The 16,064-nt window shown below is 39.0% G+C and overlaps 2 protein-coding genes across 13 annotated transcripts; one reads left to right on the forward strand and one right to left on the reverse strand.

Moving 5' to 3' along the window:
• The first annotated feature begins 1,748 nt into the window (after positions 1–1,748).
• LOC113308959 (scarecrow-like protein 15) lies at positions 1,749–3,907 on the forward strand. Its single transcript, XM_026557397.1, has one exon. It carries the CDS (start codon positions 1,890–1,892, stop codon positions 3,606–3,608), a length of 1,719 nt encoding a protein of 572 aa, XP_026413182.1. The 5' UTR covers positions 1,749–1,889; the 3' UTR covers positions 3,609–3,907.
• A 35-nt stretch (positions 3,908–3,942) lies between these two features.
• Positions 3,943–9,564, reverse strand: LOC113308960. Of its 12 annotated transcripts, XR_003340212.1 has the most exons (8): positions 8,231–9,564; positions 7,234–7,648; positions 6,656–6,834; positions 6,363–6,540; positions 6,022–6,190; positions 5,718–5,815; positions 5,146–5,293; positions 3,968–5,056 (listed from the first exon to the last, which is right to left on the reverse strand). XR_003340212.1 is itself a non-coding variant. In XM_026557398.1 (5 exons), the coding sequence occupies exons 1-5, from the start codon at positions 7,369–7,371 to the stop codon at positions 5,224–5,226; spliced, it is 738 nt and encodes a 245-aa protein (XP_026413183.1). In that variant the 5' UTR covers positions 7,372–7,644; the 3' UTR covers positions 3,943–5,223. The 12 variants fall into 12 exon arrangements, 2 of the variants coding, with proteins under 2 accessions (XP_026413183.1, XP_026413184.1); XR_003340216.1 differs by lacking the exon at positions 8,231–9,564 and having other exon boundaries at positions 3,944–5,056; positions 6,363–6,544; positions 7,234–7,644; XR_003340210.1 differs by having other exon boundaries at positions 3,966–5,056; positions 6,022–6,237; positions 6,656–7,648.
• Positions 9,565–16,064: the final 6,500 nt, after the last annotated feature.

The following is a 16,064-nucleotide window of genomic DNA, read 5'->3' on the forward strand; positions in this document are numbered from 1 at the left end:
AGTAATTTACCTTCTCATAGAATTGGCATCTACAACCACTAGCAAATTATTGGCGTATCAAATGCCTACTTTACGAAACTCCAAAATTTCAAGTCTACAATTACTGACTTATGAAATTGAAATCAGTTTCATAATAGTATAACAATTATTAGTTACAGCCAATGTTTGAAATTTTTAGCTTTCACTGTCTATTATTATGCTTGGCTCAAAAGGAAAAAAATATCCATGATCATACGTAAGTAATAGTGGAAAAACAGTGGAAGTAAAAGGACGGAATAATTTTTGACAGGGGAAAGCTTAATCCACCTAGTATCGACCCGAAGTCAAATAGTCTAGACCGAAGTCAGCGTCGCCTCTAATAAAAGTGAGGATTGAAGTCTTGTACATATTCTCGATGGAAATTTGAGAAATATACTTCTTTGCATTTTCAAAGAACAAAAGAATAACCAGTTCCTCATAATTTGGGAGTTTTTCTCCATCACTGGCTCTTGTTTGCATGCTTCAGTCCAGGCATGAAATTTAGGAAATTCATGTGCTTGAAAAAGCTCAACTCCAGCTACTTCTTCCATGGCTCCAAGCAAGGAAGCTATAGTCTATAGCTGCAAATGCCAAGTCAGGTTTTCTAATTGTTCTCCCTGTGCCTCCTTATTTTCTTCCCCTGATGTTATGAACAACTTAAAAAAGGTAAAAATTTGAAATTCACTGTTCTGCCTCGTATGAATCACATTTGACCTTCCAAATCAAACATAAATACTGTAGAAGAACTGAAGAAGAGCATCGTAATAAGTTTGTGGGTGAACGGCTAAGGCAAGATTCTTTTCTTTGATGCAAGTAAGGTCGGATTACAAAAGAGTGGCCATCCCTTACAATACTGCAAATAGTCCCTGGGATGCTACGATAAAACTCACAAGAAACTTTTGTGTTACTTTCTAGACCAGATAACTAATGCTTAATTTATATGATAATCCCTTGGCTCTACCAGTTTCACTGTATCTTTGTTTTTGGATCCTGCGTATGATGATAATTTTCATAAATATAAAGTGAATTTCCCTTTCGAAAACTTTAATTTTTTTTCCCTCTCAGATTAATATGGAGCCACCGGCTAGTACTCCTATAACTTTTATAGGCAAATCAGTGCCTATAACAGTTATGCTGCTGCACCTGCATCTAAACCACCACCAGCCAATGAAATCCCAGGTTCTTTTGAAGCTTATGCAAGTTTAATATGGATCGGATTCTCGATTCCGGCGTTATCAAATTCAAACATTCTCGTTGCTGACAAGTGACAACAGAAACATACAAGTCATTTGAAGCATATAATAGTAACAGTTCTCATTAATCTAAGTCTGTTTCAGAGCCAAAATTTGCAAATATCAGCATCAAGAATTTTACAAATCTTACTAACTACGGGGTTGGTTCATTCATAGAGTCAAATAGTCCAGTCATGTTCCGCGGTGTCTGCGGTAAAATTTGCAGAAATCCCTTTGCATGGATAAACAGAAAGCAGTAGCTAGGTGGTTCCAGCCGTATATCACAGTGAAACCAGAACCGTAACCAAGGGCTACATGGCATAAAGTCCACTCACAAATCTAGTGGTCCCCTACCTCTCACTCACGTCACTTACAGGTCCCACCACCAACCTAATGTCGCTATCACCATCACACATACATAACAAAACCAGCATCATACATACATATCATGCCATCTCCTCCATGCACGCAAAGATAAAAAGCAGGTGATGATAACGACGAAAAGCCTCACTCACCCCCTCCATTTCCCGAGAGAAGAAACAATAACAAAGCAAAAAAACACAGAGAAAAGAAAGCAAAAGAAAAAGAAAAACTAGAGAAGAAGCAGAAGAAGAAGACTCTCTTCTTTCTTTCTCTGCCATGAAATCTCCCTTCACAGCTCAAAACAACAACCAATTCTTCAGCTCTCCATCTTCACCATCATCATCAAAACCATTTACCACAACAACAACGACTACTTTCACTACAAATCCTTTGAAAAATAACCAGAACACCAATTCTTCCACCATTACTAACAGTTACGAACCGCTAGATCTTCGTCGAAGTCCTAGTCCAGTTGGTGGTGGTGGTGGAGGCTCAGACTCTGTTCCTGGGTTTACGACGTTTTCGAGTGTTTCTGATGAATCTCCTCATCATCATCTCAATTGGAATGAAAATCATCATCAACAACAGCAAACTCCACTTTTACCATCAGAAGATTGGGATTCCATGATTTGGGATTTAGGTAATACTTTCAAAGTAGATGATAATAAGATTAACATTTTACCTCAATTTGGTCCTTTTTATGAACCAAGTCACTCATCTCCTCCTCTTCCTCCTCCTCCTCAGTTTCCAACTTCATCTGAGAATCCTCCTTTTAATTCATCATTTCCGGTTGTTAAAACTGAAATTCACCCAGATCATCACCAAAACCATAACAATTTTCATCCCGGCGGAGTTGTCGTTGTTGATTCGATTGATAATAGTAACCTTGAATTCGATTGTTCACAATTAGATCAGTTAATTCGAGCAGCAGAGTCGGTGGAATTAAACGATTTACATCTCGCTCAGATGATATTGGCGCGGCTCAATCAAACATTACAGAATCCTATCGGTAAACCGTTACAGAGAACTGCTTATTACTTTAAAGAAGCTCTTCAAAACTATTTGAATTTGAATTTGACTTGTAATGTTTTATCATCACCTTCCGATATTGTTCAGAAAATTAGAGCATATAAAATCTTCTCAGAAATTTCACCAATTCCGCTCTTTGCTAATTTCACTGCAAATCAAGCTCTTCTCGAAGCTTCAGACGGAGCTATGTTTATTCATATAATCGATTTCGATATTGGTTTAGGCGGTCAGTGGGCATCTTATATGCAAGCAATTGTCTGTAAATCGAAATCTCGTGATTTTTCATTTCCATCGATCAGAATTACTGCTATTGTTCCTGAAGAATCGTCGCTGGAAGCTAATTTGATCAGAGAAAATCTTCAACAATTTGCTAGAGAGTTAGGAATTCGGTTTCAGCTCGAATTTGTTCTCTACAATTCGTTTGAGCTTCTGTTATTCGGTTCCATTAGATTCATCAATGGTGAAATGATAGCAGTGAATCTCTCGCCTTCGATTTTCCGGCTTCTTTCTGCTTCTGATTCAATCACTGGATTCTTTCGTTTTCTCCGTCGAATTTCTCCACAAATCGTCGTCTTCGTGGATAACGAAACGTGTAAAGATACTGAGAACTCATCGTTTCGAAAAAACTTCATCAACGGGCTTGAATTCTATTCGGCGCTGCTTGAATCTCTGGATGCTGCGAATTCTAGCGATGTTAATTTGGTTAGAAGAATCGAGAAATTTTTGATCCGGCCAAAGATACAAACTACTGTTACTGCCGGAAGAAATTGTATATCTCCATGGCGGGAACTGTTATCTGGTGCCGGAATGATGCCGGTGGCTTTGAGTGAGTTTACGGAGTCTCAGGCGGATTGGTTGGTGAGACGCACAAATATCAGAGGCTTCCACGTGGCGAAACGTCAAGGTTCGATGTTGCTGTGTTGGCATGAGAGAGAACTTGTTTCCACGTCGGCATGGATGTGTTAGCGGTTAGTGGAGGGGTTTAGGTACTGATAATAATTTCTTTTTTGCTCCTTTGATTTTTAAAAAACTATCACGCCGCCGTGTTAGGGTCGGTGTTGCTGTTAATTATTTGGTAATTAGAGTTTTAAGGGACCAGATGAGTTGTTCTTTTTTGTTCTATAGTTCTCTAATCACATGTTCGGGAAGGAAGAAACTGGAAAACAATCAAAATTAGGTCTAATATGTTTCTCTCTGTTAATTGTATATCTTCTTCAAGAAATCGAAATGCATCCTTATAAGTTGGATGTTGGTTTAATCAAAAATGAAATGCGGGTGGTATAATTTTTTTTTGTTCTTCATTAATATCTTGATCCATGGTTTTGGGCTTCCACATTTGTCTTCGACTTGGAAGAGTAAAACTGTTTGATAATTGACACGGCAAGAGCTTGTTCATTTTTTAGCCAACACATGTAAGAGAAACGTTAGTCTTTCAACTGAATCTGACTCAGATCACCTGATTCATCTGGATCTGACTCTCATTAAGGTCTCTGATCAAAAAATGCTTAGGATGCATCATCCTTCATGCCATGAGTTACTTTGCATATATAACATGGACACTACTGGGATGAGCAAACAGTCATATAATCAACAGTCAGTTGCACTTGCATTTACCCAACAAGGTTAATGATACATGCCTACCACTCATTTGATAGACCATGGCAAACATTCCGGTGATAAATCAAATGAACACTTCAGTTTTTTTTTTTTTTTTTTTTGAACCAAGAACACTTAAGTTATATAGCTTAAATGAAAAAGAAAAGATAATGCTAGTAGTATCTAATTTAGAATCCATGCTTAAGCTACTCTACTTTTCAAGGGAAAATAGATTTTGGTGACAAGTTCGACTTGACGTTCCGCGTTCTTAAGCTACTCTACTTCTGAAAGAAATACTAGTAGAGTAGCTTAAGCATCAAGGAGTAGTATCTAATTTCACTTCAAAAGTAGAGTAGCTTAAGCATCAAGGAGTAACAGCAATCTATAGAACCACAAAATTGTAACTTCCATAGAAATCCAAAACAAGCTAACATGGCAACTAAAATCTAATGGTAACGATAGAGAGAAACGGTGTTGTTTCTCTTCCAGGTGGCCCTTTGTGATGGTTTTGCCGTTATATTCATTGCATCGTCCTGCAACGATAGTCGATGACACCACTAGTATTACTTGACACGACACTTATGACAAGCTTTGCATCAAAAAAGACAATTACACATTACACACGGTTTCCTTCTCTGCAAATGTTCCTACCTAAAATCAAAAATAACTTCGCACAAAAAAAATCCAATCTTGAAAGCGAACCTGATTTATTCTGGAAAATATAATCTGTATTAATTAGAATTGCTTCTACCCTGTCTAGTGATGCTTGCAACTTTCCTGAGTTGATATTGAAAATTGGTTCCCCAAAGCCAACAGCTCTGCACATGTAAATAGTTATGATAAGAACAATGCAAAAATGGCGAACTGGCCTGTTAAAGAAAAAAAAAGAAGAGTAGGAAACTCAAACTTGAATTTCTATATTCAGCCCTCCACCCTAACCGCAAAGGAACCCTGGAAACAAGCCAAGTGTTGTCTTGTTTCGAATCTAAGAAATACCATTGCCACCTAAACCTTTTGAGAGCTTCCATTTCCATCCAGTAGCATGCAACTGAAAACTGCCATCAGTGCCCACCAGAAAGATATCCGCAATTAACACCGCAGTATAATCCTTAATCTCAAATAAGTTTTAGTTGTGTCGAATAAAGATAAAAGAATGCTAACTAGAGAAGCAAAATAAAATTGCAATGTGGCTCAGAACCATATTGCTGAGAGTGCAACATGGTCATTATAAAGTCACAAGATTTTTGAACAGAACAGCATTAAGATGTGAAACCAGCTGAGACACAAGATGACAGAAGAAAAACTCCCAGCATTAATAAATCATAACAAAAATGTATTTTTTACATCAAATTACGAAGTGTAGCAGTTGTTCGCAGCAAGATGACACCTAAAGTCCAGAAACCCTACACTATTTGATAGGTATACTAGTGGATTACCCGCGACATAATGGCAAAACATTGTTGTAAATGCAAAACATACTTCTTAATGGTAATATCTTCCAAATTCCAGACTCTTATCTCTCCACCAAAGCAAGTTGTCTCCACCAAATTTCAGACTCTTATCCAGAAGCAGTATTTCTAGGTAAAAACATTAAATCTTTAATTATTAACAAAATCCTCTCAAATTTAAGCAAAGAAGTAACCGACTACTAGAAGTAATTCTACATTTAAACTTTTCATGTAATAGCTAAACAAGAAATCAACATTTCCATAGGAATAAAATGAAATAAAATTGCTTCGTCTTTTTACAAAGAAGTATGAGGTACTGAGGTTCCATATTTTACCTGCAAATCTTCGATTTTATCAGCTTTTCTAAGTGGGTCTGCCTCTGCGAACATTGTAACAGTCCAACTTCCTTGGATATGGCATTTGTTTTAGTCCAAATGTCGCTGGTCACCATTATGCTCGTAATGATGAAGGAATGAAATTGCTCTGCGTTCGGTTTTACAGGATCTATTACACCGAAAGCTAATAAGATGTGGCTCAACTTTATTTGCTATCTGATTTATTCATTATAGAATTATGACACATGCAGTTAACAAGGTTATACATAGCCATATTCTTGCCAGTAGGAAAAAAAAGACAAATAGCAAGCAATCAACAAATGATGTGGTCAAAATCTTACATTGAGCCAATAACAGCATCAGATGGAAACGCCTCCTTCTTTTTTTCAATCGAATAAGCGATTTAAACTTCAACTTTTTCAACATCATGATCCGACCTCCACTGAGATCAGCAGCCACATTATGCCTTATTTTCCATACACGATCAATTCCATAATTCTCTTGAGTAGAACTTTGTTCCTGTCTTTCATCAACCATGCTAGATATCACAAAATGAACAACAAAAGTATAACCTCGCAAATTCATACTGCTAAAAAGTTGAATAAAGGATCATCCACACAGTTAGATGTTGTACTTGTTTTGTAATGGCTGGAATATATAAGTCAGGGGAAGCTCGAACTCCATTAAATAACACTGACGCATATCCAAGAACAGAATTCTTAACAAACTGCAAGCTCGGGACAGTATCGAGCTCCACCATGGCACCACCAAACCTTCATAGAGTGAAGCATGAAATTGTGATGCACAGGATCTCTGTAACAGATTTAATTCATAGATGATGTATCAATTAACAAAAACTGGATTATGTGTGTGCAAATGGACAGACACTAACAAAGTTCAGTTATGTTTAAGTGGTATCTTCCCCTTTTCGGCACTCACAACACATGCAGCGAAGGCCGAATGAATAAACATATTTCAATACACATCAGCTTGAGCTAGTAATTATTTACTTGCCATAAAAGCATGAATAGCTTCACTTGAGTCTGACGAAATTAAAACCACCTTCAATTCCTGATTGTTAGGCCCACTCAAAAGAAATCATAATAGACAGAATTTCAGCTAAGCAGTTAGAGGCACAACACGAACCCCCAGCTACAGCTCTTAACACAAGATCAAAGTGATTTCTGGCAATAAAACCAAAGTTTGAGGCACCTGGATTTCCTTTCGCTGCACCATTGTAGCAAATGATAATAAAGCCTTCAACTGGAAGATCCCAAGGTACACTGAATTGCTCTCACAAGTTTCATTCTCCTGCTCATTATCCCAAACAATTGCAGAATTGACCATCATAAAGCTCAGACCACCTATCACCTTTCAATCTCAATCCATATTCTTTGGTTAAAAGACAAATCTAATTTTCAGCTTCCTCCTGTCAATGCCAGACTCCTCGAAAACAACTCTATTTATGAATAACCACAACTCCGCAATTGTACATAAGGCAGCAGCAACCCAAATTTCCTTAACAACAGGACTCTTATTCTTAGCCCCGGAGAAGATGTCAGAAAAACCGCCAGATATTTGAAAGTGGAACACATTACACAACCATCTCCAAATATCCTTACAAAAACTGCAATCCCAAATAGAGTGTATTCAGTGAAAAGCAACTCAAATTACAATGAAAGTAACACCATAATTATGCATATACAGTGATCAGATTAACAGTCATAACGATGTGATAATGGCATCGAATCATAACAGAATGCAAGTAACAGTTGAATTCATCGATGGCTCTAAATCTTACGTTTTTCATTTATCCAATACTCGAATACAAACAAAAACTCTAAACCTCGTGTTCATTTCTGATCTTGAATAAGATCCAAAAAGAGTTATCTCTTGAATAAGATCCAAAAGAGTTATCTAAAAGCGCTCTTTAGCTGTCAATTCTAACCCAAACAACTTAAATAATATTCAAAATTTCAGATTAACAAACAACGAAAGCAAAATTTTCATATATCAATATAGTCATTTGAACTTCAAAGTTTTTGAATACATGATGACATTATAGTCAAGTAACAAGTGAGTCTAATAATGTCTCTGAAATAAAGAACAGCGGGAGAATGAGGAAACGAACAAGATAATCTCCTCTTTTCTGTTGACAGAATGTATGTCTCCTTTTATCACATATAGAGCATATGAGTCGGCAAACTACCTTGAAGAGCGAGATTAGCCGGTAAACAACCTCATTCCACTCCTTCACGAACTTGTTTAACCAATGCCACGAACATAGCCAACTCTATGGTTGAATAAAGAACAGAACAGGCAACAATTTGACACCAGATATCCGGAGGTGTGGAAAGAGCAGCCGTGAAAAGAGAAAAAAGCATTAAATAACGACGATTGTTCGTAAAGCTTTCCACAGAAATAGCCTTTTGTTCTAGCAAAGAGATCAAAAGGACAGGCACCTGGGAACAGACCGACGAAATCAACGAAATTCGAAGAGTCAACATGATATAATCATAAATCTTAGGTTGTAACGTGATCATGAGCAAATTGGTTGATGTTGCACCCATGGAGTATAAGAAATGCCAAATATTCGGAACCACATATGAAAAAGTAAGGCACGTGAAGAAAGCGAACGAAAAACCACTTAAATGAAAGACCCTATTGTATCTCATCCTTTGTTCTTCATAACAGCTTGGTATCAGAAAGCTCCACAACTGATAACTAATCAATGGAAACACAAAGTAAGCACATGCTATCGAAGCCGTTGCAAGATACGTCGACAATGCCTCCGTCAATTGTATACAAACAAAATGTGAATCCGAATTCAAAGTCAGAAATGGTTTAGCTAATAGGAATATGAATTCTTCTGAAAACCAGTAACATGTAAACCATGTCATACCAAGACCAAACGATGTCCACATGAAACGAATTCGAGCTTCTCCTAGAATGGTTTGCAGAGGTGAATTTGGACCTTTCTTAATCAAATCCCTCTCTTCATCAGTGTTTTTCTCATCAACATCATCAACTCTATCGGGCTTATTCATCAAATGTCTAACATTACTTAAAAGAAATTTCTGATTTTTGTCATCAGATATACCACATTTCTTAGTTAAGGACAATATATTGGGTTGAATCAACCAATTTGATCTCTGAATAGCTGGAACTGGTAACCCCAAATCTTTGAAAACCTTAGGTTTTCCAGTTTTTTCTACATGAGAAGCAAGTAAAGTAGTAGAGGGAGAAAGAAGGCACCTGATTTGGGCATCTCTGAATCCAGTTGAGCTTCTTAGAGGTGAATCATTTTGGGTTTCAGGGTTTATAGATGTTGTTGTTGTTGATGCAAAATCTGAGAATTGAAGTAGATGGTTGAAAGAAGTATATACTGATGATGTAATGAATTGCTTTGGGAAGCCATTGCTGCTTCTCAGCCTAAGCATCTTTCGATCTCTGATTACAAGTCTGAATGATGCATCACAAAGATGAAATTTTTTCTGGGGGTTTGACGGACGAGTTATGAAATGAACCCTAAACCGGGGGAGTAGGTGCTGGTGGTATGCCACTTTTCTGCTAAAGCTTGCCTTTATGAATTGAAAAAAGAATCGGTTTTCCATGGCCCGAGTCCAAGGTCAGAGGTTTTCAAGCCTCCGACAAACAAGAATTTTTTCCAAGTTTTTGTTTTTTTTTTAAATATTTTTTTTTTTTTCGAATTTATTTACCATGTAAGCAAAAACTTTTGTAACATCGTACTTAGTTGGCATCCGAGCAACAAGCTGGGCGCCAACCCCTTTTTGAATAGCAACACCCAATCTATGGAAAATAAAACTACCTAGACCACTACCAGCATCATGACTGACTAAACAGTTCTTCAAACGCTTGAAAAAGCAAACAATGTCTTCACTGAGTTCCCCTAAGGTGGTGAACGCCAAAACTCCCAAACCATAACCATGCGAATCACATTCACTCAAATATTTAGACCGTTTGCGCGCAATTGCTTTAGAAATAGCCTGCCCCGGAATGAAAGAACGGACTCCATCACCAGTAAAAGGTGAAACACCTGTGACGTCCATGCAAACATCTTGGTTGTTTTCCCAGTTGAGAACAAGGATATCCGCTGGGCGTAAATCCTTGCCAGATACCGAAGAAAAACCCAAAGAGACCTCCTTGCGTGCAGGAACACCAGCTTTGTAGAAAATACTCGCAATAACATCCCGAACTAAATCATGACGAAACTTCAACCCACGTCATTAGCACAATGTAATGCATGGTCTCCAAAAATATCCATAGATCTATTACAACAAGAGCACAAACCATCTTCAACAAACAAAGGGATGCCAAGGCGATAACAAACAACTGCTCTAAACTGTCTGGGACCAAGGCACTGATTCAACCCATTGATAGGGACAGCTAAGAGGTAGTCTTGAGCGTGTTTGATCTGATTGTATTGCCACAGAATGGAATCTCTTGCAGACAAGGTAAATTGGACAGGGATATGCTTCTTAACTGCATCAAAATAAGTGATTGCCAGAGAATGCATGGGGGGGGGGGGGGGCAGTGTCATCGACGCGGTAAGAAGAAGGAAAACCACATACCTGAATAAATTTCTGAAGAGCCAACTGATAGGCAGTCCCGGTATCCGCTAAGAAAGAGCTACCAAGTATTATCTTCCGCACTGCAGTAGTCTGACTCTGGGAGGCGAGATAACAGTGGGAACGGGTATCGGCCATAGTATAAACACCAAGTCCCCCATCTTTGATAGGAAGAGTGGCCAGTCTTTGTTGCAAAGGCCCAAAACCAGGCCCATCTCCCGTGATTAGAAGCCTCAAATATCTGAATAAGTGGTCATCAAAGAGGTCAGAGGCCAGGTGCATAGCTTCTGGATTGGTGGTGCGCATTGCAAAGTATAACCTGGATACACCGACACAGTTGCGGAGTAACAACAACTCACTTTGAGGATCCTTGAGCTTTTTGATAGCGGATATAAGCTGGATAGTCTTGTTCACCCTATTAAGCACCATGTCGCTCATGAAGTCCAAATCTAAACTCACAGGACCACCCAGCAGCTTAACTCCCTTGCTAGGTCGGCCAATATCGGGGGGGGGGGGGGGGGGGGGGAAACACCTACCTCAATGCTGCGTGGATCAAGCGTGGGCCATAAAACCTCAGTCTTCTTGATATTGAGATGTAAGCCCCTACTGGGTCCTTCGGATTCTATAATGCTCAAAGCTCTGGCAACCTCCATCGTGTCTCCAATGATAGTGCCATCATCCAGGTACCAAGCGTGCAAATCCAGCTGACAGCGAGAAGCAATAGATTTTACAAGGGGGTAAGGTGTCAGAGCAAACAAAAGGGGGCCAAGCGGATCACCTTGTTGAACACCGAGCGCAGAGGACAAGATGTGTTGGTCACAATAAAGTTTAGCAGGCCTTGCATAACAAAATTCTACCCAGCGAGAAATACCTGGGCAGTGAAGCCGGACCTCCCGAATAAGACAAGACGTGCTTACCATATTGAATAAGCAACATTGATATCTTGTTCGATTGCCCTTTCAATTCCAACAAACCATTGACCGCATGAAGTATAATTTCACCTCCTACCGGCACACCCACACCAAATTGAAAATCCCCCAAGTAAGATAACATGTCCTTGCCAACTGAAAAGGAAGCCACCTTGGAGACCAAGCGTCGCCAAATAGTACCTACCGCAATAGGCCGAAGACCACCTCCAGGTTTGAGAAGAGGAGTAAGGGGTGCACTAGCAATTAGCTCACCCAAAGCCTTGGGACACTTACCTGCCAACAAAAGGTTGACCACCCCTGTAATCGAAGCCACCAACTCATCCGCAACTGCCGCCGCTGCACCACTCAGCACATCGACTACATGTTGTGCACGTAGCCCATCACGACCACAAGACGTACCTTTAGGAAAACCCTTGATGGCCCCCAAAACAACCCTTGGCTCAACCGTGACAGGGTCACCAGCAACAACATCGTCTGGAATGGAAGGTGAAGGAGCTTCAGGGTGTTTAGAATGTAGATCAGCCAAGGTTTGCACGCTGCAAGGAGCAACCCCATTCGAGGACAAAACTCGAATAGCTGCAACAAAATGTCCCTGCTCTATCTTTCTCCGGCAAGCACTTAAATTTGACGCTTCAGGTCTCTTCTTTTTACTGTCAGGATGGGCTGAGTGTTGTTGGAAAGGCTGACGCAATAGCTTGGAAATCAGAGTGTAGCATCCAGAAGGTTCCTTCCAAGTCAGGAGTGCCTGTTGGATGGCAGCTACTTGCAAGCGCTTCCTGTTGGAAGATTTCTCTTCAACTGAACGCATGGGTCTATACAACAGTAACGTGCATATGGGAAGCAACAGAAAGCGTACCCAGCCAGTTACGTCAGCAGGTTTGCAAAGCACACTGTCAAGGAAAGCCTTCAAGGTCCGAGAAAAGCTTAGTCTACACCGATAGGGTATACTAGAAACCGTGGTAAAATGGCGTTTGAAAACAACGTTAAGTAAATCAGTCGAAAGAAAGAACGACTCATCTGGTTCAGCATCAACAGGCACACTCTATGTAGAATCCACAAAGGCAGGAAAAACAGCAACATCATACCTGTCCATGTCTTCTGCGAAAGGAGAAACTTCACTGGTGATAGCAGCAGGCCTATCAATCCCATAGATAAGAAAATCAGTTGTTCCCTCATTGAAAGGACCAGCAAAAACACTGTGAAGGACTCCGTCTTTGCCTTTGCAGGGAGTTTTCCAGCCGTGTATGATCATACAATGACCGCAAAGCCACATACGCGACTGTTGGAGAAATTTTTCCCAGGCACAATATATCTGCAACTCACTAGAGATAATCGCTCTGCAACTGGACCTACTCCCCTCAGTTAGTAAATTCTTGTATTGAAGATGATGTACAATGGAGCCACTAGCATAGCCTCTTTCATTCACACCATTACGACAACAGTCGAAATCTTTGAATGGACAATGGTTGTAGCCCCTCTGTGAAGCAGCATCTTCTATTGGAGTTTGGCTCAATTGACAGGATGAAGAAAGTAGCTGAGATGTACGCATATAGGTCTGAGAGCGGCTCGAACCAGAATTTAAAGAAGATGTAGACATGATAGAAAGTAAAACTCAAACCCTAAGAACAACATGAAAAACCCTAAACCATGAAAGAAAGAAAAACACGAACAAAAATCGTGGAAAGCAAACACAAAAAGGAAAACAAGGGAAAAGGTTGTAAAAATCAAAAAGAAAAAACCATTGGCATGAGACCAATCCATTGGAAAATCCAGGCTTTCAATCGCCGGAGTTTTCCCCTGGAGCTCATCGTCTGGTAGCTTTTTTTTTTTTTTTTTTTTGAGATTTTTTTTTTATAAAAGGAAAGCTTTTATTTCTTATTGGGTCGACCGAGTGAAGCAAGGGAGGACCTTTATATGACCATTTTTTTGTAAAACCTAAAAATGATCGATTGACACAAAAAGATTGGAAATGGTTAAGGCCGAAAAATCAAAAATATCCCTCCCTTTTAGTCCAATTACTATAACTCCTTATGTATCCTATCTTTTCAGGGGTATAATTGGAAAGCAAACTTTAATATAACATATCTAAAAATATGTGCCTTGGAATTTTACAAATTTTATCTTGTTGGAAAGGTTATTAAAAACTCTACGCAATAAGTACAAACAACAATATCAAATTTAGAGTTTTTACGAAAAATTCGGAGGTATTTATCACTTTAGGCACAATTTTAGAAAATTAAATGTATATCCATTATGCAAACCACCACAAACAATACATAATACTTTATGTAGCAACATTTTGGTTTATGCATCAACTAATTTTCCGTTGCAACTAATAAAAAGATGTACTCCCTCCGTTTCAAGAAAAATGATACTTTCATTTCAGGCACAATTCTCGAAAATTGAATGCATAGCCATTATGCAAACCACCACAAAGGATGCATAACACATCATGCAACCATATTTTGGTTTATGGATCTACTAATTTTCCGTTTCAGAAAAAGTGATACTTTCACATCCCGTTTCAGGAAAAGTGATACTTTCACTCCGTTTCGGAAAAAGTGATACTTTCGTTTCGTTTCAGAAAAAGTGATACTTTTTCTGAAACGGGTAGAAAGTATCACTTTTCCGAAACGGGGAGAAAGTATCACTTTTTCGGAAACGGGATGAAAGTATCACCTTTTCTGAAACGGGACGAAAGTAGTCGCAGACAAACCCCATCTTCAGATTCTTCTTCGGTCGGCCCTCCCACCGTGGGAACGGTCGTACTAGTGCTTATCTACTGTGATTGATCAACGCAACCTGTAACATTTCAATTATAAAGATAAAACAATATAATGCGGAAAAGGAAATAACACAGACACCAGAAATTTTGTTAAGGAGGAAACCGTAAATGCAAAAAAACCCCGGGACCTAGTCCAGATTGAACACCAAAATGTATTAAGCCGCTACAGACACCTACTACCAATTAACTTTCATCTAGAATGTAGTTGAGCCCGAACTCAGACTCTCACTGATTCAGGTACAGTCGCGCTCCATACGCCTCTTGAATCCCAGCAGGACTCTGCGCAATTGATTCCCTTAGATGACGTCACACCAACTAAGAGTTGCTTCAACTCAATTGAAGACTTTAAACCAAATATGTCTCCCACAGATTAATCATATATAATTTACGATCTAAACGAATGATCAGATCAAATGTAAGATCAAGGTGATGGAAATCAATAGCAACTTGACAAAAGTCTAGTTATCCTCAAAATCCGGACTTATGCAACCCGAAGTGCAGCCTTGATTATTATTCACCTCACAAGTATAAAACTTGTGGAATCACAAAGTTGATACAAAGAGAACTTTGTGATTTCTATCTTGTTCAAGTGATAAATCAACAATCGCACAAGATCAGGATACTCAAGTTATCAAGATAAAAGATAACTGGACCTGGATTCACGAATCCCAATGAAATCTTTGATAGTCGCTAAACCCTAAAAAAATTTCTGGAGAGGACGACTCTAGATACAACTAGGACACACCAAAAAGTAGTGTTGGGATTCAAAGATCCCAGTTTCCAAGAGTTCCCCTTATATAGAATTCAAAGTCTAGGTTGCTTTAGGTTTAAGATAAGATAACTTTCAAACTAAGCAAACAAAAGCTTCGAAATATTATTTACATAAACAAGATATACACTTTGGTTAGGTAAAACGTAACCTAACCGTGTACGAAGACTATGTCCAACATGGTTAGCCGAAACTAGACTGTTTGAACTTAAAAGCTTAACACTCATTTCCATGAACATAGAGACATTGATCTTGAATCACAATCATGTGATCAAATAAGTCTAGTGTGAATTAGAGAATTGATGAAATGCAAATTATCTCAGAGAGACAATTTAGTCGCAATTGAACCATAATCGACATAGTTTGTATATGCACAAAGTACAAATACTTGAGTAGTACGTGAATCGGCTGAGTCAAGGTATGCGGACCGGTTTACAAACTTATAAGCAAAACCGAGTTCCGGACTTAACAGAACTTTTTTAGTTCATGTACCGGTTTGCAAACTTAGGTGCAACACTAAGTTCCGGAGTTGAAAGAACGTTTTCAGTTCACGTACCGGTTTGCAAACTTAAGACCTTTAACGGTTCCGGAGTTCACAGAACCTTTTAGTTTGCGTACAGGTTTGGGTACTAAACTGGTTCTAGAACATAGAATTGTATTGGTTCGCATACCAGTTTGAATACTTTAACCCGGTTCCCTTACCACAGTTCCAAAATGGTTTGCATACGAAAATACGTACCTATCTGGATCACGAAACAAACAGATTTTCTCATGATGTGCATACGAATATGGGTATCACACAAATCTGAAAGTCGATATATAGCTACTCCGCTACGTGTACGAGTACATGTAATACGGCTTCAGACGTATAACAGTTTTCTCAGTTTGTAAGACTGATAACCCTGTCTTGTATTCCGAATATAGTAGTTCTATATTTCTCTAAATCAACTCGAAACATTCCTGAATAACAT

This window comes from Papaver somniferum, chromosome 9 (assembly GCF_003573695.1).
Source record: "Papaver somniferum cultivar HN1 chromosome 9, ASM357369v1, whole genome shotgun sequence".
Taxonomy (NCBI): domain Eukaryota; kingdom Viridiplantae; phylum Streptophyta; class Magnoliopsida; order Ranunculales; family Papaveraceae; genus Papaver; species Papaver somniferum.

Coding starts and splice junctions, on each gene's coding strand:
- LOC113308959 (XM_026557397.1), top strand. CDS start 1,890: ATGAAATCTCCCTTCACAGCTCAAAACAACAACCAATTCTTCAGCTCT.
- LOC113308960 (XM_026557398.1), bottom strand. CDS start 7,371: ATGATGGTCAATTCTGCAATTGTTTGGGATAATGAGCAGGAGAATGAA. Junction 6,835..7,233: donor TGCAGCGAAAGGAAATCCAG/GTGCCTCAAACT, acceptor AATCTGTTACAG/AGATCCTGTGCATCACAATT. Junction 6,191..6,362: donor GATGCTGTTATTGGCTCAAT/GTAAGATTTTGA, acceptor TCGGTGTAATAG/ATCCTGTAAAACCGAACGCA.